Source organism: Acinonyx jubatus, chromosome C2, assembly GCF_027475565.1.
Source record: "Acinonyx jubatus isolate Ajub_Pintada_27869175 chromosome C2, VMU_Ajub_asm_v1.0, whole genome shotgun sequence".
Classification (NCBI taxonomy): Eukaryota; Metazoa; Chordata; class Mammalia; order Carnivora; family Felidae; genus Acinonyx; species Acinonyx jubatus.
The window spans coordinates 142,599,611-142,622,194 of NC_069384.1; the positions used below are offsets into that span (position 1 = coordinate 142,599,611).

The 22,584-nt window shown below is 41.1% G+C and overlaps 1 protein-coding gene across 9 annotated transcripts in view; it reads left to right on the plus strand.

Moving 5' to 3' along the window:
• The window catches only part of RBMS3 (RNA binding motif single stranded interacting protein 3), a 1,316,996-nt gene that overhangs the window by 242,240 nt on the left and 1,052,172 nt on the right, over positions 1-22,584 (plus strand). For all 9 annotated transcript variants that reach the window (XM_053221878.1, XM_053221882.1, XM_053221883.1 and 6 more), the window contains exon 3: positions 13,588-13,656. In XM_053221878.1, the coding sequence (XP_053077853.1) occupies positions 13,588-13,656 (69 nt within the window). The remainder of the gene's footprint in view (positions 1-13,587; positions 13,657-22,584) is intronic.

The following is a 22,584-nucleotide window of genomic DNA, read 5'->3' on the forward strand; positions in this document are numbered from 1 at the left end:
ACTAAGTTGATCTCTTTGAACTTCAATGACCTCCTCATCTTCAGTGCATTTGCAATAATAATAGCCATATCATTAGGATGTTTTAAGGGCAAAAAGAATACGGTATAGTATAATAGTGTAATGTAGAATATAACATAGCATGTATTAGGTGTATATATGGAGAGAAAATAATCTAAGCTGAACTTGGTAAATAGTGTATAGTGAAGAGTGGAAAAGAAATTGGCAAAAAGGTAACCACTAAGAATCTGTGTCAGTAATGGTATTTTGGTTTCAAGCCAACAGAAACTAACCCTGGTAACTTAAGGAAAATGGAACTTATTGGAAGGGTTTGGGGTGGGACATAGAATTAAATTTCCAAGGGGGAAAAAAAAAGAGCCTTCAGTGTTTGCGAAAGGCAACAATGAAGGAAGCTCTAGGACAATTATAGGAACTAATAAGTGGTCTCTTCAGGGCACCTCCATTGACTTTAATCATCTCCAGTTGCCCTTGGGCCATTGTATTCAAGACCCAAATTCTTGATGAAACTTCTTGGCAGGCTTGGGTCACCCAGAGGGCAGCACACCTGAACTGCTGAGTTTAGTGAAGGTAGAGGAGTTTCTCAAAGGAATACACCACTGTTATAGAAGAAAATGTGTATGGGAAACTGGGCAAGCAAATCAACAGGCACCACTGCAGAGATTTCTAGCTGTAGCATTCTGAGTCTGCCATTCTGCCTTGACCTTGGACTTGGCATGGTGATCAGAAATCCTGAACCGGCAAGCTGAAAGGCAGGTGCCAGCTCTTCCCGAAACTCCCCTGGCCATTCCTCTCCACGGTGCAGCTGTGAGACTTTTCTTTATATCCAGACGGGAGTAGTTTTGCCTTGGTGGTGAGTGGGGTTATGTGTGCCACCAGAGCCGAAGCGTACCTTCGTGTGCACAACCCCGGCTCCCGTGCCTCCCTGCTCATGGTAAAGCTGTGAGATTTTCCTCAAGAAAGAGCAGCCTCTGTCCTGTCCCTCGTGAAGCCATGATCTACAGCAAAGCCCTGGAGAATGACACATTGGATATCTTCTGCTTTTCTCCCATAGTTTTATAAGTGGTTATTCATAAAAACATGCTCATGTCTGAAGTTTGCCATCTTGGCTCCGTGCTCTGTTTGTTATGAATATTTCGTTCATGTGGGACAAATGGCCGTGTGTGGCTTGAGCTCCAGCTCTATTTTTTTCTCCTTTGGATTCTACCAGCTAATCACAGAAACGACCCTTCTGTGTGTGGGGCTTTTCCCTGGCGTGTGTCTGTGCCATGGTAACAGTGGCTGGTAATGGTTTGTCTGTGAGGGGAAAACGGTGTGAATGCTAGCTTATTTAATGTGAATGTGAGGGAAGAAGGGGTTTCAAGAGCCTTTTACAATGATTGTGCTGTTGGCTTAAGCATAATCTGGTGCCTCATAGCATTTGCTTCTCAAAGCTTGGAGACCTGGAGGGGCTGGGAGGTCCAGTGGTTACAGTACCTGCCCATCAAACGGTGTCGTCTAAACACTGGCTGCTAACTCACTATTTCACGTCTCCTGGGTAACTTGGTGTTTCTTTCACTGCACCTTACAACAGAGACATCAGTGATTCTCCCACAGAGTTCTATTTAAAATAGTCAGTAGACCAAGGCCAAGAGAGCCAATACCAATTCAAAAAACAAATTGGCTTTGATTTGAAATTGTATGGAGGAGTTCCTGAGCTCAGTATTAAAGGTGTGTTTACGTCTGCAGGAGCAGGAAGATTTGTGGAGTGCTCTGTTGAGGATATGATACAGCGGTGTCTCCTCTTACAAAAGGGTTTTCATTACAAAGTCCTCGTGGAAGTTAGAAATTGCATATGGTTAGGAGTACCCTTGAAAATTTCTTAAATTCCAAATTGAGTTCAGTGTCTATGGTTTAGTATATACATTTATGTGGCAATATAATATATAGTATATATACTGTCCTTATATAGCTTATGATATATATAAGCAGATTATATGTAATATGTATATGTAATATGCTTACATAATAGATAATATGTGCATATAATTTATATTATGTAATATATAACTTATGTTAAATATATAACATAAGTTATATAGTGAAATATACATAATAGTATGTTATATAGTTAGGTATTACACATACTAATATGTTCATACATGTATAACAAATGAAATAATGCATAAATAGAAATGCACATAAACAGTTATATTTATAATATAATCCATAACACATGTTTATATTCATATGAACTGCAAGTTTATAAACTTATGTATGTGTGTATATATACCTCTAGAGTTGGATACATGTTCAAAATGTAATTTTATAGAATTTTAACGATGTAAACAAATAGACCTGTATTTGGAACTCCTGAAGCTATAGTGCATGTGATGGACTTGTTTTTATCTCAAGGCCTTCCTCTCAAGTGGACAGCGTCTTCTGTTGGTTCCATTCGGAATTTCCATATTTTATCTCTGCATACAGGTGTAATCTGAGTTCAGCATTTGGTATTAGGCTGGCTTTTCTGCCCAAATGCTATCAATTTAAGCTCTGCATGAATAGAAAGCATGGGTCATACTTGAGGTCTAGTTGTCCACCAAGCTTAGTTTTGAACCTGAGCACTTTGGGAGCATAAGAGCCCAAAGAAATTGCTGGTCTGCTAGAACTGCCTTGAGGAATAGCAATTGTTTCCTTGAATGGTCAAGGAAAACCCGAGTCTTCCTGGCAAACGGATGATCTTTGAAATCCTCATAATTTATTTACTGTTTTTTAACCATCATAAAAACTGTAGTCTATCAATTATACATGAAGCTGAATATTAGAAGGCGGAGGAGACACATGCTGGCACGCACTTCCTCTCAGCCTCTTCACCTCAAATTATAAACAAGTTAGTTCTGTCTTTGTCTGCAAAAGTGCACATGTATATTACATGTGTCACGTATTATGCAAATTGGTAGCTATCACTGCCCCACACACCATTTTCCTGCACACTCCAATTTGATTTTCATAAACAACCGTTTCTCAGAAATAACATTTACAAATTCCCTCTCCAATGACCTCTGTTTAATTGAGTATATTATGTACCCTCTCTTCATTGTTGCTATGAAACAAAAGAGGCCACCTTAAAAACATTTCATCTTCTTGCAGAAGATAATATAATGGGAGTATTTCATGATTGGTTGGTAGTTTTTTTTGTTTTTCTTTTTTTTGTTTTTTTTTTTGTTTTTTTTTTTTTTTTACCTCTAATTTGTTCTGGACTGACTATAAAGAATTGAACTGGTTTTTGAGTGTGGTTCTTGGAAGCCATCTCATTATATTAGACTGATGTTTTGTATTTGGTCATTGAAAAAGTAAATGTCAGGGGTAGGGGGTGGTAAGAAGCCCAGAACAGGAAATGTAGAAAAACGAGTTGTGTTTCAAATGAAATTTTCCACTTGCTTCTCACAGTCTGTAGAGTACCTGTCTGTGGCGTATTCCAAGGAAACTCTGCTGACAGTAGAAATCGTGCTTTCCCTCCCAAGGTCCCAACAATGCGCAATACCTTCCATCATGACAGGACTCTCTTAATTGTTGTTTCAGGTTGTTCAGAATTACAGGAATAAAACCAAAAACAAGGGTTTTTGTGGAGTAAGAGTCAAGTTCATCATGGCTATTACAAATTCTAATGACATGAAAGCCAATTATTGTGACTTCAGGTGGTTATTCTGAATGCACTGAGATATGTGACAGCCAAGGTAAACATTTCAGCCTAGACAGCTCCATTAATTAATTACAGCTTAGGATCCGGAAGCTTGCTTACATGCTTCCAGGGCTATGTGGAAAGCTTATAAGATACATATTCCAGGCAAATCCAGACAGGCAAACTAGGTACTCAATAATGTTTTTTCCCATGTCCTTGTTTGACATTTATTTATTAGAGTAAAACTCAGATTTAAAAATACTTCACCCCATACTCCCATTTTCCCCTGTAGAGAAACTTAGGTAGAAAAATCTATAGCAACTTAAGAAAAAATAGTGTGTCTGAAGAGGGCAGCCTTTCCACAATTTCTTGGAATTGACTCTACTTAAATACACATTGCATTGGGCAGTTAATTTTTTTGTGATTTCATGCTTGTGACTGCTTTTACACATGTTGGCCCCAAATCATATTCTCTTAAAATTAGGCTTAATTCTTTACCTCCTCACCCTCCTCCCCTATTTTTAAAGTTTCAAATCATGTAGATGGCAACAAAATTCTTCTGAATAGAGGGCTGTATTTGGAGGCATTAACTTCACCCCCAATTTACTCATGAGTACTTTATGAAGAAATAACCATGTCTCATTAAAGTTTAAAATTTTGTAGTTGTTTCTTACTTTAGGAATTACAAAATCTTTAGTTTCCTGGGAGAGTGGGGGCTGAAGTACATTTTTCTACTTTTCTACATTTCTTAGGCCCACAAAAAGGATCAGCCACATGAGGATTTGTCAGAAAGAGTCATATAAGTGTTCTTTCTGACCTATTCCATTCAGTCACAGAGCAAAGACTTCAAAAGTTTTCCACCTGGAAACACACTCATCCTGGAAAGCTTGCGTGCCAAGCGTGTTTTGTACGTGGCGAATAGCATGAGGACAAACCTGATTCATTATGACAGCGTGACCATGTTGGCTTGCTACCCGCAGCCAAAAGGCTAGATTGGAGCCTTGTCACAAGTGCCCATGGTTACGAGGATCATTGCAGCTGTGGCGGCATCTGGTGCTATTTGTACGAAGGAGAACTTAGTCTTCCCGCTCTGTTTCCTGATGAAGAGGTGGGAGGAAGTCCCAGAATCAGAATGGAGGGCTGTGCAGTGTCCCAGGATAGGTTTTTATGGGGGAAAACTTCTGAGCATTACATGTCTCCCTTGTGATGAAGTCTGGGAGACAGAGGAATCTCTAATCTGATGGACGGTTGAATAAACCACTTTTAAAATTTAGCGACCACCACCCCCTCCTCAGGCTTTGAAAAGTTGATGGTACCTAAGCTCAGGAAAGTCTGACTATCCTATGGATTCTCATGGCTTTGAGGAAAAGAAATGACTGGGTGGGAATTCCAGATTAGGGGTTGCCCCATTCTGGGAAATTGGGCTCTAGCCAGTTTCTTTCCGACTTATCATTGTCCACTGTGTGGCATCACTGATATGCATATACATTGAAATAATATATGAATGGGTAATATTGACGGACTCACATGTTCACAGCAAGTTTGACTTTAGTTCAGCCACCCCAGTTTATAGATGAGCAGAAATGACTTGGTTAATGCCTCATTAATATCAGATTCGGGAGGGAAAAAAAAATATCTGCTTGTCAGATTGCTTTCTACCTACTCTATGTGGCAGGCAGCCTCTGAGATGTCCTGCGGTGAGTGACCCCTGTCTCCTGCTGTTCACATCATGGCGTGGTCCCCTCCTATGTTATTCCAGCATTGGTCTGTTTGGCCAATGATCACCAATAATGATAGGCTACTAATGAGGAAATTCAAGGTTTCTTTTGTGTGTAAGAACTCTGACAGTCCCAGAAATCACTATGTGTTTTATAAGTTTCGAAGACACTTTGGCAGAAAATCATCAATTGGCTAATTTGGCCAATGCAATTAACTTTAGGTTTTAAGTTTCAGATATACTAGGGACTTGACATTTTCTGGAGGTAATGACCTAGTCCATAACTTCCTAATAGATGATTTTTCATACCACAAGTTCCAAACGTAAAATCCCTTACTTCTAGGGTAGGAATGAGGGGAGGTAAAGGACACAGAAAAACGTGGCAAGCAGCCAGTTTTCCACAAAACACACACACACATAAGACCCCACATATTTTTTAAGTTTTCTATCTTTGGGACTGTACTATGTTTGAAAGTCAAGGTATTGCTTAAGATGTTCATTGGCACTCTGCGTTCCAAGCCAGTTTTCTAAAACGTGAGAATAAAATTGTTCACTCAGATTGATCTACGTGGCAATTTAGGTAACTTGTTTCCTCAGAGAGGTACTATAGAAGACTAGATCCCTGAGATGTGAATAAATACTCGGTAAGAAAAGAAGTTGAGTGACAGAAAAAGGGTGGGGAAAGGTAGAGCAAGAAGGAAAGAGTTAAGTAAATAGATTCTTCGGACAAGTCATGTTGGGACAAACTGACCCATGGGTATGTCTTGGGAGCAGAAATTCTGAATGCATTTCATATGCCAGAAGGTGCAGTGATTCTTCAAGAGGTTGGAATGGTGTCCTATGTGTTAACCTTTCAGCTTTTCTAGTACTTAACCATTCCAGTGAAGGGACAGGAGCACTATAGAAAGTGTAGCCTGTGGGGCAAATCTGAATCCAGCCCCTCTTTGCAAATAAAGTTTTACTGGAATATAGCCATGTTCACTCACTTCGGTATTATCTATGGCTGCTTTCATGCCACATGGCAGAGTTGAGTAGCTGTAAAAAAAGAGTATGGGCCACAAAGCCTAAAGTATTTACTCTGTGGTCCACTACAGAAAAATTCTGCAGATCTCTGGGTCGGATCATTTGGGAAATGTAGCATTTCCCAAACTGAACAAAGAACCATTTTTCGGTAGGTCATTCTGTGGTTCCGGTTTCTGTATAACACAGATGAGGGAACACTGTATCATCGGCTCACGTTTTTCCTTGTGGGTCTGTGGGAGCCTCCCCTCCCCTTAGTATCTTAAAAGTAGAATCCGCCAGCCTGCCCTCTTGTGCAGCTGCCGGAGGAGGGTTTCCGTTTCTCTGAGATGTGCAATGGCAGATGGAGTCCAGTAGCTAAAGTGAACCAGGTCTCTTTTGTAAGATACAGCAAGATCAAGTTGAGTTACAGAGAAAGCTGCATGATAACAGGAAGCTTATCATTTATTTACTGAGCATCCTGTTTGCCGTTTTTAGTCTTGTGCAGGAAGGGAGCTGGAGGTTACCTTGTGCCTGTGTCTTCAGGGACTTCCAGTTCTCTGTCTCTTTGAAGGAAGTGGCTGTGAGACATGTTAAATAACAATGTGAAAATTCAGGGACTTAATTTTTAAAAAAAGACCTAAAGGAGGAAAAATCCTGAAACTTTTTTTTTGTCTGTAAATCAGAAGAATGTCTTCCCCTCCCTTAGGTATGATTCACAGAATACTTTGTGCTTTCTACAGACTTTTACTTGTATCATGGTAAGAGCTGAATAGTTCTTCTGCTAATAATGTGAATTACTTAATGTATTGCTGTGTGACAGATGATCCCAAAATTTAGCTGCTTGCACAGTAAACCTTGATTGTCTTGCACAGTGTCTGAGAGTAGGGGATTAGTGAACAGTCTGGGTAGCTGTTCTCAGTCAGGGTCTCTCCTGAAGGTGCAGCCAAGCTGTTAGCCCTGGCTGCAGTCTCTGAAGACTTGACTGGGGCTGCAGGATCAATTTGAAGTTCACTCATGTGGCTGTTTGCAAGAAGTTTCAATTTCTAACATTTTTTTTTAATGTTTATTTTTGAGAGAGCCAGAGACAGAATGTGAGTGGGTTAGGGGCAGAGAGAGAGGGAGGCACAGAATCCGAAGCAGCCTCCAGGCTCTGAGCTGTCAGCACAGAGCCCGACATGGGGCTCGAACTCACAAGCTGTCAAATCACGACCCGAGCCGATGTCGGGCGCTCAACTGACTGAGCCACCCAGGGGCCCGAAGAAGTTTCAATTTCTTACCACATGGGACTCTTCCTAAGGTGGCTCATGGCATGGTTTCTCTCATGACATGGCTTGGATCTAAGTGAAAATGATCGACCATGTCCAAGTTTCTATAACCTAATCTACAAAGTGACCTATCCTTATTTCACTATATTTTATTGGTCAAAAAGAATATCGTTTGTCTACTATATTCTACTAGTTGGCTCTGTTGGTCATTGTGGAGGTGTCAGTATCAGGAAGCAGGGTCTTCGGAGGCCATCTTAGAGCCTGGAGACCATATTCTGGTTATTTAAAGCAGCATCTGCTGGTGAAGAAGCTGCTTCTGCTCTGGCTCCTCGCCCCTGGTCTAGGACACGCAAAGCCTACAGCCAGGGTATGGGGCCTCAAATCAGCTTTTAGCTACCATTCCTTAACCAACTGTGAGGATTCTCTGTGGCATTAGGAATGGGAGGGAACTTCTTGACTGTGATGGTGTGGTCAACTGACCTCAATAATTCCTTAAAACGAGGACAATTTGTCTGTGATTGTGTTTACAAAGGATGGGGAGGGTAAAGATTGTTTGTGTGTCCCATGGACACGAACGGCATGGGGATCTGTGTCCCAAGATACTGCAACTATAAAGAGGACATGATGCTTTCAATAACGAAATTGTTAAAGAGATTCCAGAAGGCCATCCTTTACCCTTTACCAATTTCCTTTTCTTCGCTTGCCAGGTATGTGCACTTGTGATTTTTTTTTTTTTTTTTTTTTTTTTTTTTGGTAGCTCTTTATTTTAAGGTATGTGTAGGTAGAGCCTTTACCATTAATTCTTCAAAGTTTCTTGTGCTGGGAAGGTTTTTGAGTCCGCTCTTCATACCTTATTACAAGTGTTACTGCTATCTACGTCCTTTGCTATTTGGTCTTGTCTCTTACATGATTCATCTCACCGGGACTGGAAGCATGGTTTTCCATCTGAAATTAAAATCCCAAAAGTCATGTCTGTCATCCAGAGTTCAGTCTGTCTGAATAACCCATGTTGGTTCCTGGATCATATTTGTCAATGAATCTTGGGCTACGATGTTAAATGCAGATGTCCAGTTGTCACCTTCCAACACTGTTTATTGCTTCTTCATTTCTCGTTCTTCAAATATGCTCAAGGCCTAATGCGGCAAAGACTCCAGCTACTGAAAAATGTACGTGTTCCCAAAGTTCCTTGTCTTAGGCTGATGGGCAATTAGACTTGGAGGAAGCTGGCCAAGCAAAGGACAGTTGCGGATGAAGTACAGTGGCTGGCCGGCTGGCAGGCTCCCACAGCATCTGGCCGCCTTCCTCACTTACAAACTGCCGTTGAATCTGGTCTGTCTTCCAGGTTTCTGCCCAGCCTTTTTCCCCCTTTGTTTAGCACAGCGTTCTGCACGCTTTTATCACTAATGTTTTACACTGTCTTCCTGAGCTCCTTTTCTCTTAAGCAACCTGGATTTGCACAAGCCTCACAGCCTGGGCGGGTGGGGGGCAGGGGGTGGGGTGGGGAGAGAAGCTGCAAAGTAGGATATGTATTTTTGTCTCAATATTTCTTTGCATTCTAGCTTCTGTCTGCTTTTGTAGATCATCTAGGTCTTTGGCGGTTATCTCACAGCATTCCTGAGACATTTTATATGGGATAACATGTATCCATTAACCAATACTCTCAACTTCGATGTGGTGTCTGCCATTTCCCTTATTTCTTGCCCTACTGACTTGAACAATTGCTATTTTCTGTGAAGTTGAATCAGGGTACTCCCCACTCGAATACCCTGAAGTCTGGGCCACTGGTGTTACCCTTTCTAAGACATCATAGTAACCACTGGGGCTCTGGAATTCTATCAACTTTTGCTGCATTTGTCCCTGGGAGTGTTAGTTCTGTAGCTACTGTCTCCTGCGGAAGCAGTCTCCTGTCCACACTCACAAACCGAACCTATTTAATTTGGTGTTTACTGAGCACTTACTGTATCCCAAGCACAGACGTGCCTAGTGACATTAGTCCATGAGACGCATCCCCAGCTTGCTCCCCACTTTCCCCTATAACCTGTGGAATGTACAGTCTACAAGAGGAAACTGCATTTAGAAGGCAGTTACAAGAGAGTGTCCTAGGACTTTTTGATAGGCGGCGAGCGCAGATGTGCTGTAAACATATCAGAAGGACAGTAGCCCATTCTTGATATTCAGGGGAGGTTTTCCAAGGGCAGGCATTGGGTGTCTAAACTGAAACTCCTACCCAGCCATTTAATTGGGCTGTGGTGGCTGAAGGTTCAATCTATATCAGTAGATGAAAAATAAGATTCTTTTTCCTCAGGCGCCTTCCCACAATTTCCAGAAGTATTTCTTTGGAGTTTGAGAGTTCATTTTATCTTTTTTAGATTAAAAAAATGCTATCAATAATATCCTTGGGTCTTGATACCTCTACTCATCATCATCCTTGTTCTTCACTGGATGCATGCAGCAAAAGAAGTGTGTGCTGGGAGTATTCGGAGATGTTTCCTTGCTTCCAAGACTAAATATGAATCCACTGAAGAGCCTCTTAAAAATGTAAATTGCTGGATCCCACTTCCAGAGATTTGTAAATTCCTGGGGTCAGAGAATGTGCATTTTAAACCAGCATGCCTCATTATTCTGAACTGGGTACTGCCCTTTGATTAACCACTGGCTGCTAAGGGCACCAAGAGGGGGGAAATGAAGATAGGATCAATTAATTCTCTGGTTTGTCAGGTGAGCTTATTTTGGTCCAGGCTGAAATCCAAACCACGCATTGTGGCTAGTTAATTCAAAAGGACATGAAGGAAACCCAACGAGATTTTGTGTTGTGCTATGAGACTGATTTTTTGAATACAGTCGCCTCCATCAGAAGCAAGGCAGCAATTCTAGACCTGGTCCTGTCTTTAAAATTTGCAATTAATGTTGCCCAGTTATTTTGTTGCTTCTCTGGCCTTTTACATTTATCCTTAGCGCCAGAAAGGATGTGAAGTGTGTGGATCACAATAGATTACAATTACCATGATACAGTTAATTACACTTGTGTCGGTGCCGAAGTGCAGTGTGACCTTTAGAAGAAAGGTAAGTGTGGGCACTTATCAAGAAGGGAGAGCTTGCATTTCACGTTGGGTTGTTGTTACATATAAATGCCCGTTTTCGGTCCTTCCCCCTTCAAGGTTCTTTAATGATGTGGGTCAGATGCTGCACATCACACATCTCCCTTTTCTGTGAAATATTTGTCGAATGTTAGTGCTCATGTCTTGAATTGGATGATCATAATTTTATTCTGATTAAAAACAAAACAAAACCAAAACTTTGAAGAAGAGCTCACAAGTGTTGGTGAGGGTGTGGAGAAAAGGGCAGCCTCGTGCACACGGTTGGTGGGAATGGTGTAGCCACTGTGGAACACAGTGTGAAGGTTCCTCAAAAAATTAAAAGTAGAACTACCATATGATCCAGTATTTCCACTTCTGGGTACATACCCAAAGAAGATGAAAGCAGGATATCAAACAGATACACTCACGTCATGTTTATTGAAGCACTTTTCACAATAGCCAAGATGTAGAAAGAACTTAAAGTGTCCGTCAGCAGATGAGGGGATAAAGTATATGTATCATCCATAATATATATATTTTACGGAATAATTATACAGTATGATGGTAATCCTATCGCAATACATAGATGTTTTGAATCAACACAAATACCTTAAAACTTACACAATGTTATGTCAGTTCTATCTTAATTAAAATAAACACAATTATTTTCCTGATATTCAGTATAAAAATTATTGTTACAGTTTTAGAAACCTGTATGGTGGCTCAAAACTGATAAATTATGTTCTCACTCTATGATGTCTTGATTAGTCTGATGGTGAATTCCAAAATCTTATGATTTAAAGAGACTTGAAGAGATTCTTCTGAAGCCCAAATTGTTGGACTAGAAAATCAGCTAACAGCCCCTTCCTACAAATGAAGGAAGCCAAGATCTGCTACATATTCAAGCAAAGGGCTATTCTGGATTATTAGCATTTTCTAGTTAACAGAAGATGTGAAGATGTTTCCTCGGCATTGAAAGGAATTGAATCTATAATCAGTAATTTATATACTCTGAAAGTATAGAACCCTTTAATTGAATAGATCTGGGGCTGGATAAGGAGGGAGCACAGAGACCATCTAAATCATCCTTATTTCACAATTAGGAAAACGGCATTAGAGAAGGCACACCGTCATGTGCTGGTAAAGTTGGATACATCTGAAATTCATTGCTACTGCTTCTCATTGAGGAAGTGCGATTACGCTTTTAGTTTAACTTTTGGCCACTTCGTTGATAGTTTTCACTTTATCCAAGTGGAACACGGAAATGCTTCTCACACTGTGCTGTAGGGTGCAACCCGATCAGCCTCAGTGGGGCAGGAGAGCTGCTCCCAACTCTGCCTCTTCAGATGGGCAGATGCTAGAGGGAAGTTGAATTGAGCAGGCAGAACATAACATTTAGCCAGCATGCCAACCTCCCTGTGGCAGAGATTCAGGAAAGCTGTCAGGAACAGCAAAGGCCAGCACAGAATTACACGGGGGTCCCGAAAGGCAGATGGAATGCAGTGATGGGGTGTACGGAAGTTGGCGGGACTATATTGGCCTATTGATCATTCTCGAAACATACCAATTGCTTTCACATCTTCATGCCTCTGCCGTGAAGCATCCGCGAGTTTCTACAGGTGACGGAAAAGGTGATTATAGTCAATTACACAAGGAGGGCTCAGGCAGAAGTAGCAGTCTGAAGCCGTAGGTCACGGCAGAACAAGATTAATTCAGGTTAGCGTCTCTGCTCTTCTCTTGGCCTTTTCCTCGAGGTCACAGAATGGTTACTCCAGCTCCGTGTAGCGCATCTGTATTTAGAAAGAAGAGTGGTGGTGAAGGTATGAGCCTTATCTTTTCCCTTTTATCAGGAGAGCAAAAGGTTTTCCCAGAATTCTGTCCCGTCTCACACCTCCAAAATTATATTCACGTCTCACTGGCCAGGAGTAGAGGGAAGGACTGCCAAGAAAGTGGGTTTGTAGTTGTTTAAACCTTGATGGTAGAAGCAGTCCAAGAAACATGGTGTTAAGAATGACTGTGGGGGAGCTAATCTGCAGTGAGTTTGTGGCATATCACAAGTTCAGGGAGCTTGTAGTGATGATATGGTAAGGCCTTTCCCAAGGTGACGTTCTCTTTATAATAACAACTGGGGTGCCTGGGTGCCTCAGCCGATTGAGTGTCTGACTCTTGATCTCGGCTCAGGTTATCGTGATCTTGCAGTTGATGAGTTCGAGCCCTGGGTCGAGCTCAGCGCTGATGGCGTGGAGCCTGCTTGGGGTTTTCTCTCTCCTTCTCTTTGCCCCTACCTGGCTTGTGCGTGTGCGCTCATGTGCTCACTCGGTGTTTCTCCAAATAGATCAATTGAAGAAAAAGAATAACTGACTCAAATATGTGGATATTTGTATGCCAGTGTGTTGCACGTGGAAACCTAGAATAATGGGCCTGATTTCCTGCATGTTGAATTAAGGCTTCATATGTGTCTAGAACCTTATTGGATGAACTGCTTCACACCTGTCACCATATTGGATCCTCCCAAGAATCCCGTGCCGTAAGAATTATTATCTGAGTCTCGCTGAAGGGAAAGTTGAGACACCGAGCATTTGGGTGACGCGCGGCAGGTCAAACAATGAGCGCACGCTGAGAGTTGGATCCAGATGTTTCAGCTTTCGTGTTTATAATATTCTTGCTGAGGAGAATGCGTTTTAAAAGAAATGAAACCGAGATTCAGTTCAGACAGCATCTAAGATTGTGTTAATCTTTGGAGCTGTAGACACTGAATAAATAATTCGTTTAGAGAAATATAAAGCGTATTCGGTTTGTGTGACAACATGAAATCTTTTCTTTTTTTTTTTTCCCCCTTCCCTTTTCCAGAGAAGCTCGGCCAGCAAGTCTTCGGGTGTTCCTTCCTATAGCAGATGGTCCAGTTCGCAGCCACATCAGGTAACATGCTCTTTCAAAGGATCTTGATCTGCTCGTTTTCCTTGAAGTGTGCTCCTGAGTACAGTTACTTGATCACGGGGCAAATGTGGAGGGTCCTGGGCTCTTGCTGGTTCTCACCTTGAACTTGGCCCCTCAGCAGAGGGCTGTGGAGTTCAGCAGTGGTTACTTCTCTCCACCTCAAGTCTGGGTTCAGGGCTACATGAGGGGGACAGGGACAGGGAAGTGTCGGAGTTCCACATTCGAAGCCTTCCTCCGTGAATAGCTAATGAAGTCTACCGGGCAGTTACAGCACGAATGAATTTTGCCTTTGTTTTTTTTCTTCAACCAAAGATGATCCCTGTTTCCCTTCTGTTCCCAGAAATTGTGTATGTTCCCATGGTTGTGCATATGTACATACATGTGTATATGTGTATGGCACATGGAGCTCTAAGAGTGTATGCACCAATATATCTGAAAATATACTAATGTTATAAAGAGTCGCTTTTTTTGCTTTGTTACTCAGGGCGATGAACAACCTCCATTTAGGGCAAACGATACTGAACGTTATTTAACCTCTTTAGGGGAGGTTAGGCCAGCACAGTGCGGTTATGCCTCGGTGTATAAACAGAACAGGATCTTTCTGCTTGGCAAGCAGTCTTTACAGGTGGTACACTGGGACCACAGGGGATTCCCCTGGAAGCAACACTTGGGGAGAACACTAACGTTAGACTCTAAAGCTAAAGCTGAGTAGGACTTGGGTTTAAGTTACCTTCTAGTTAGGAGACCAACAAGGAATACACTCCCATTTGTTTTTTGGCTTTATTAGAATTATCAGAATTCTTAGACTTTCCAGGTCACTTATGCAGGCTGCAGCGACTATAGCAGGAGCACATAATAAATGATTTATATTCACATTTTCTCCCACATTTTATTGACCTTCTGTAGAAACTTACTATTGGTGATAATATACTCTTAACATCAGCATAACGTGAGAACTCTTTGTATACTCCCTTTTATCTTTTCTCTGCCATTAGAAATTGAAACTTAGCAAAAAAAAATGAAAGAAATTAATGAGAGAAACACATTCTTCCATTATGCAATAATTGATCACAGTGCCTATTTCTATGTTGACTGATGGGTAGAAATAAAGTTGAGGTGATCTCTTCCTCCATTGGCATCAGCTTGGTGTGGATGCTGTAGTTTCTGGTAACTTTGGAAGGATATATTTTGTGAGTGTGAGCTGAGAAAAAAGGTGACCCAGGAAGAGGGGCCATGGTACCAGTCTAGGGAGACTGCTTTGCTTGTTTGTTTTTTTAAGTTTTTTTTAACGTTTATTCATTTTTGAGACAGAGTGAGACAGAACATGAATAGGGGAAGGTCGGAGAGAGAGGGAGACACAGAATCTGAAACAGGCTCCAGGCTCTGAGCTGTCAGCACAGAGCCCGACGTGGGGCTCGAACTCACGGACCACAAGATCATGACCTGAGCTGAAGTCGGACGCCCAACTGACTGAGCCACCCAGGCGCCCCTGGGAGATTGCTTTGAATATCCAGTTTCCTTTTACTTACTCCATTTCCTGAAAATGCCCCCTGGACTTCAATCAGTGTTGGTGATTTCTGTTCTCCCACTTTCTAGAGACTGGGTTGAGCAAGTTGCTCCTCCCCTCTCTGCACTCAACCTGAAGATGGAGAGATGTTCTAATCTAGTCTCGACAGTCTAAGGAAAGTGAGATGCAGAATATATTGTCCAAGGTTAAATGATTTCAGATGGCCTACCATTCTATGGTCCCACCCCCCCCCCCCCCCCCGAATGGACTCTGTTTTATAAGCCAACACGGTTCTTCTGAGAACGTACCTGTGAGATTGTCAAGAGTGAATCTGTGACTCTGCTGTCCCTGCAAACCTTTCGCATGCTGTAAGGAAACGAGAAAAGTGGAAAGGGTCGTATTGGGACAGTTCTTAATTCTTAGAATAGATCCTTTTGTTTCTCCAATATTACAGTGATCTTTTTAAATGAACTTTGGGAATGATTAGATGGTTGTTGTGTACTTTGTGATATCCCAGCCAAATTAAAATGGTAGCCATCCTGTACAGATTTCCCAATGTGTTCTTTGAATTCTTACCTGTATGTGAAATCCAAGAGTGGAAGAGCTACCAAAAAAGGGGCTTTCATTTTTACCTTCTCACATGTTGAAGCAAATGTGGTGACATTGGCAGATTTTTAATCTTAACACTGCCATTTTGACTGGGGGGCTTTATTCGATGGCATTTCCAAATGGTAGCCTGATTAAAACTAATAATGGTGACATCTCTTTTGTACTGAGGATCCCCTTTGACCCTAACCGAAAGGAGTGGTGCCTTTTATCTATTTGGTAAGTTTCCTTGATGTTTGCCTATTGTGCCGGTCATTTGTTTTCTTTCAGATCTACTCCACGTCCATCTCTTGACATCTGCTTTCCCAGGCTTCCTTCTTTTTTTCTTAAATTTTTTTTTAACGTTTATTTATTTTTGAGACAGAGAGAGACAGAGCATGAACGGGGGAGGGGCAGAGAGAGAGGGAGAGACAGGATCGGAAGCATGCTCCAGGCTCTGAGCCATCAGCCCAGAGCCCGACGCGGGGCTCAAACTCATGGACTGTGAGATCGTGACCTGAGCTGAAGTTGGACGTTTAACCGACTGAACCCCCCCAGGCGCCCCTCCCAGGCTTCCTTCTTAACTGAGTACTAAGTAGGTTTTCCCAGTTGGAGTCATTGTTCGCAAGTTGGAAAGAGATAGGAAGGGAAAAACCAGGACATATTTCCCCCCTTGCTGTTGCTTTGGACAGTATATCTCCATGTTCTGAGCCTCTGTGTGGATCCAGCTACAGTGAGGCAGCCCTGGCTTCTGGCCTCTGTGCACCATCCCACTGGTTCCCCCAGCTTCAAGGGAGGTGGCAGTGTCCCGCATTCTTCCCTGCCTTTTTTTTTTTTTTTTTTTTTTTGCTTTCCCAGTAGTCTTATGACTAGTTCCCTATATGAAATTCCTTCTCTTCGGTGGTCTGGTATGGGCTCCATTTTCCCAACATTTTTTTTTTCTTTCTGTTTTCTGACAGATACACCTACCATGGTATGATGCACTTTTTTCTATGGTCCTGTAACAGTGGGTTTTAATTTCAGAACTATTAGGTGGATATTTACGGGCTCACCAGACTTGTAGCTGCTGAAAACTCTTGAGATTTATTCTCTTGAGCTGGCCTAGTGGGTGGTAATCCTTTTATACCCCTATCCCACACAGAATAATTATTCCTCTTCTTTGTCACTCATGCGCTAATCCTTCCCTTCTAAATTTGTGTTTATTACCAAAACCTTTGTCTTTTGTGTTTGCAATATAATAGGCTTATTGGCTTCAGTCCTTGAACGTACATACACAAATTCTCAGCTTGAGGGAGAAAGGACAACTGTAACTTGATCCTGTCTTCTGATCCTGGCTTCTAGCTTTGTGTCTTCCTCTATTTTCAGCATCAGCAGAACAGTTTAGGAAAGAAACTGTCATGGACTTATATTCACTAGGAAAAGTGGATCTTTTTCAATTTGTCTTCAGAACACTGTTTGCAAACCTCAGACACAAATACAGTAATGAATCGGTGCACAGGTAGATAGGGGCTTAGTTGAGAATCAATATCTTCACCATTCCTTCTTAATCATTATCCTCATACCTCACCTTTACTGAATGTTTCGTGTGTGGTGTCTGCTAATTTCTTGTCATGCATTATCTCATTTAGTCCTCTCACTATCTAGGATAGGCGGTGATACTTTATAGTCCAGGGAGTTGACAACCTGAACATTTAATTAACTTGTCCAGTGACACACAGGGTTGGTTCTGTTCGATTCTAGCACCCTAGTATTTTTTTCTTTTTTGTCTGCTCAATTAGATTTATTATTTTTTAAAAGCTTTTATTTAAATTCCAGTTAGTTAACATGTGGTATCGTATTAGTTTTAGGTGTACAATTTAGTGATTCAACACTTCCATACAACATCCTGTGCTCACAAGTGCACTCCTTAATCCCCACCACCTATTTGACCTATCACTCCACCCACCTCCCCTTTGGTGACCATTGGTGTGCTCTCTATAGTTGAGAGTCTGTTTCTTGATTTGCACCCCCCCCATCTTTCTCTTTTCCCCTATGCTTGTTTGCTTTGTTTCTTGAATTCCACATATGAATGAAATCATATGGCATTGGTCTTTCTCTGACATATTTCTTTTAGTCAAGTACTCTCTAGCTCCATCCATGTCGTTGCAAATGACAACCTTGATCGTTTTTTTATGGCTGAGTACTATTCCATTGTTTTTACATACCACATCTTCTTTATCCATTCATCAGCTGATGGACATTTGGGCTGTTTCTATAATTTGGCTATTTTAGATAGTGCTGTTATAAACATTGGGGTGCACGTGTCCCTTTGAATCTGTATTTTTGTATTCTTTGGGTAAATACCTAGTAGTATAATTGCTGGATTGTAGGGTAGTCCTCTATTTTTAACTTTTTGAGGAACTTCCCTACTATTTTCCAGAGTGGCTGCACACTAGTCTTTTAACCCTTGGGCAATACTGTCTCCTTAAAGTTTTTAGACTAATTTAAAGCCACTGAACCCATTTTCACTTGTAGTTCTGTTTTGTACTGACCAAAACACAACTTTTTGGCCTCTAGGTATCTCTACTCTGAAGTTGTTTTTGCGCAGTTAACTTTCTTCGTTGAAACAGGTACTTATATCCACTCAAGTATAGATCAGTCTATTTGAAAACAGGCAACTTTCAAAACACAGATCTTAATATATTCATTAATACATTTTATTTAAAAACATGCCATTTATTTAAGATGCACCAGTTTGGTGTTTTACTTGGAATACTTTGAGAACCTCTTTGTAAAAATATCTTTTCCCATGCTTTGCAGTTTATATGTAATGCACATAAAGTTTTATATGCATACAAGTATCTATGAAATAAAAGTCATTATGAATTGAATTTTGAATAAGTGACATATAGAAGAATGGTGACTGGCTGACTGCTGTCTTCAAATCCAAAGCACAGGTGATGAACTGAAATTACAATTTTTTTACACATATTGTGTACTTCTCTTTTGAAAAGTTTCTTATTTCCCATCATATGTTCTATCTCTTATTTAGCACATTCCTTATAAATATGAAGTCGCTATCTTCCTATGATTTAGAAATGGAGAGTTTTTCTTTTGGCTAATTGGTACCAACCCAAGCATCAGGCCTTAAAAACTCAGTGTAAAGTTTTGGTGAGCAATTATCAATCGATTGATTGATGTCTTCCTAGCCCTTTAAACTTTGTAACTTTGTAAACTCGGTGTTTAGAGTAGCCCTTGATAGGAAGAACATTAAAACTCCTCTCCTTAAAAGGAAGACTAATGAATTTTCGGGAAAGATATGGTACGTTAAGGAGTGACCGTTTACTCAAGAGAATTCAACCCGGTTTTCCAGCATTGTTATTTTTCAGCAGCAGCTAGACCTGGCAGAATGCAAGGTTGACAGTGGAAGTTTCGGTTATCTGGACAGATTGGTGTTCAGGGAGGGAAGAGAGATCACATTGCTGTTTGCATGCTAAAGAGCAGGTGGGTTCAGCCCACTGGTAAAAGGCTAGAGTGAGTATCGTTTCTGGATTGTCTTTAATAATTTTTCATACTTGGGTATGAAAATCTGTGTACTCAGCATGTGGTAGGAGCTCAGGAAGTATTTGTTGGACGAATGCAATGAATTCTATGAAATAACAGCATGGATAGAATGGGGAAAGAGGGACCTCAAATCCATAGATTTTTTTTTTTTGTCTTTTCTCCAAATCATCAGTTTCTACCCTCTCTTTAACTGAGGTTCACATCAAAGCTGATAATTGTGAAATGATTGAGGTAAACACATTTCACCTCATCTCTATTAGTTCTGATAACAACAAGCATTGTGGTAGGAGAAGTATGGGCTGTCAGAGGCCAGGAGAGTCTACACTTTGAATCATTGATCAATCTGATGTTGCTCCTTTACGTTCTCTGTGTTAGGCATTTGAGATTACTATGGCGGCCGTGAGATTTCAGTATGAAACACCACTGTTGGGAACATGGGGATATGTATGGGTGCCTGGTGCTCCACAGTCAATGGGGACAAATGTAAACTTCCAGTTGATGGTGGTTCAGGATTCCAAGTGAAACTGACCCCCTTTGTCTGTGTGTGCATTTGTTGAACTTGTCAATTGAAATAAATAGCCTTTCATATGTTACATGAAGTTATTATTACTATATAATACTCATTAACCAAAGACTACCAGGAACACACATGTGTGAAAACAGATTTAGAGTTGTTTGTTGCTTGTTGTTGTTTGCTGCTCCAAATAAGACAGGATAGCATGCAAAATGAGGGAAATCTGAGTAAGAGAGTATTGTTGGGTGGGATTTATTATGGAATTAGACTTGGGAAAGACGATTTTGGTGAGGCACGAGGAAGTGAGGTTTGTTCTGGATTGAGTACTATTAGGAAGCAGGGGTAAATCTGATTGGGTATCTTGATAATTTTATCTAGAAAGTGGTGGGATCAGTGGAACAAGGGTAAAATAGTAAGTGACAAAGAAGCAGAAGTCATTGATATTACCTGGGTGAAGGAGATGCTTGGTCACTTTAGTGATTTGAAGAGTGGTCTTGTTTTTCTCTCTGCTTGGATATAATTATGGAGCAGCCTTGTTTTTGTCTTCCTTGGTAAAGGTTAGGGTTATGAAGTAAGCTTCTCTAATCTGGTGTTTATGTTCTGTGAATAATTTCTGTTAAGTAGGGAACTTCCTGGCCTGGGTTCTAGTGCCAGGCCACCTATTCTAGACAGCATGCGCTCTTGCACACACTCACATGTGCACACACACACACTTTATATGATTGTACATGTAAAATGGAAGACCTGCACTATCCTCCCCGATTGTTGTATTCCTCCCAATGCTAGCACTCTGATATTTGAGAATTTGACCAGAATAGCAAAGTGGCAACATTCTTAACTGGAGTTGACATCCAGTTGACATCCTAGCATTATAAATTTAGAGATCAGGGCAGATTTGTGATACCAATTCTTATGCCTTTGCAAACTGTCATGTCCTATTTACAATTAAAAAAAATTTTTTTTAACGTTTATTGAGAGAGCGCATGAGCAGGGGAGGGGCTAAGAGATGGGAGACACAGAATCTGAAGCAGGCTCCAGGCTCTGAGCTGTCAGCACAGAGCCTGACACAGGGCTGGAACTCACAAACCAAGAGATTAGGACCTGAGCCGAAGTCGGACGCTGAACCAACTGAGCCACCCACGTGCCCCTACAGGTTTTTTGTGTTTTGTTTTGTTTTGTTTTGTTTTGTTTTTTGCAGATAAGGAAAAAATGGAAATGCAAACCTGACATAACATAAACCCTTAGAAATGTGGATGTGCATTTGAAAATATTTAGAATGTAGGAAATTAGGATCTGATTAAATGAAATAGCTGATTAATGATAGCTTGTCACCAAAGATGGCACCCCACTGAAGCACTTCTACTACTCACAACTTTGGGTTCTTTCCTTTCTTTGGAGCTTAGCTGGTCCTGTGACTCAATGGAGTGCAATGAGGTGACACTGTGAACTTCCACGTGTAGGTACTAAGAAGCCTTGCCATTTTGGCCTCGTGCTCTTAACAAATGCTTATGCTAGGAGAAGCTATCTGCTTGATAGAAGCCCAACTGTCCTGAGAATGCCATGCTACATGGAAGCCCAAGCTAGTGTTGTGGAGAGGCTGTGCAAAGAGATGCCCAGCCAGTTTCCAGCTGTTTCAGCCATCCCAGAAGAGGTATTGGACCTATGAGAAAAGATGCCTTCAGATGATTCTAACCCTAGCTGCCATTTAACTGTAATTGGACAATAGACCCCAAGTGAAACCACCCGACTGAGCCTAGGTGGTAGTTTGTTGCACAGGAATAGATAACTAAAACAATCATTCATCTTAAAATAAACATTACTATTATCCACAGCAATGGCTAGGAAAGTATTGGCAGTTAAAAGGTCAGCTAGACTGGTTTGAATGAATTGTTAATATTCATTTGAATTAATCATGCCTCTTAAATGAAAATGAATACTATTTAGTATTTGAAAAAGTTAGAAATTTCACCCTGTAATCTTCTTTTCATTATTAATTTGTTGAACAAATATTTCCAGACATACCAATGACATTTTCATTCTCATGGAGTGTGTAGCTCGGATTCTAGGATTGAAGACCCCAGAAATCATGAGCTGTACTCTTCTTGCAGTGTCCAAAGCAGTGCTTGGGATCTTGTGACAATAATCCTAACAGAATATTCCATTTGATCCCCCCTGCAGTCAGATGTTGCCATATCACAACTTTCAGCCAGTGAATTGGTAGTGGAGGCGATGTGTCACTTACATTCTGAGACAATGTGTGATTCTCTAGTCTCTACTGCCTGACCCAGGGATAGAGGAAGCCATGTGTTCCACACACAGTTACTGGATAGCAGAGTCTCCACCGGCTTGGATCCCTTGGGTGAACGCGGGGAGCAGATATCCTTGTTAATTCTTGACAGGCAGCAGCACAAGCCAGAAACAAGCCTTAGTTGTTCCTAAGCCACTGAGATTTGGAGTTAATTTGGATCTGTAGTACCGTCTAACCTCTTGTGACTAATACAAGAGCTTTAATTTCCCATAAGCTCCATCACATCCATCCCAGGCTATTCAAAATCAACTTGAAATCTAAATAAAAATAATGCGATTTCTATGTAAACAGAGCCTCAAGACAGAATTTCTGATCTTTTTTTCTCCAATTAGTTTTATATCCCTAAATCCCTCAATATAGAAATTCTGGCACCAGCACTGTTTATTTACTTGGGTAATTTGAGAACACTTGACACAAAAATCATTCTCAAATCAAGTTGTTTTCCTGTTTATT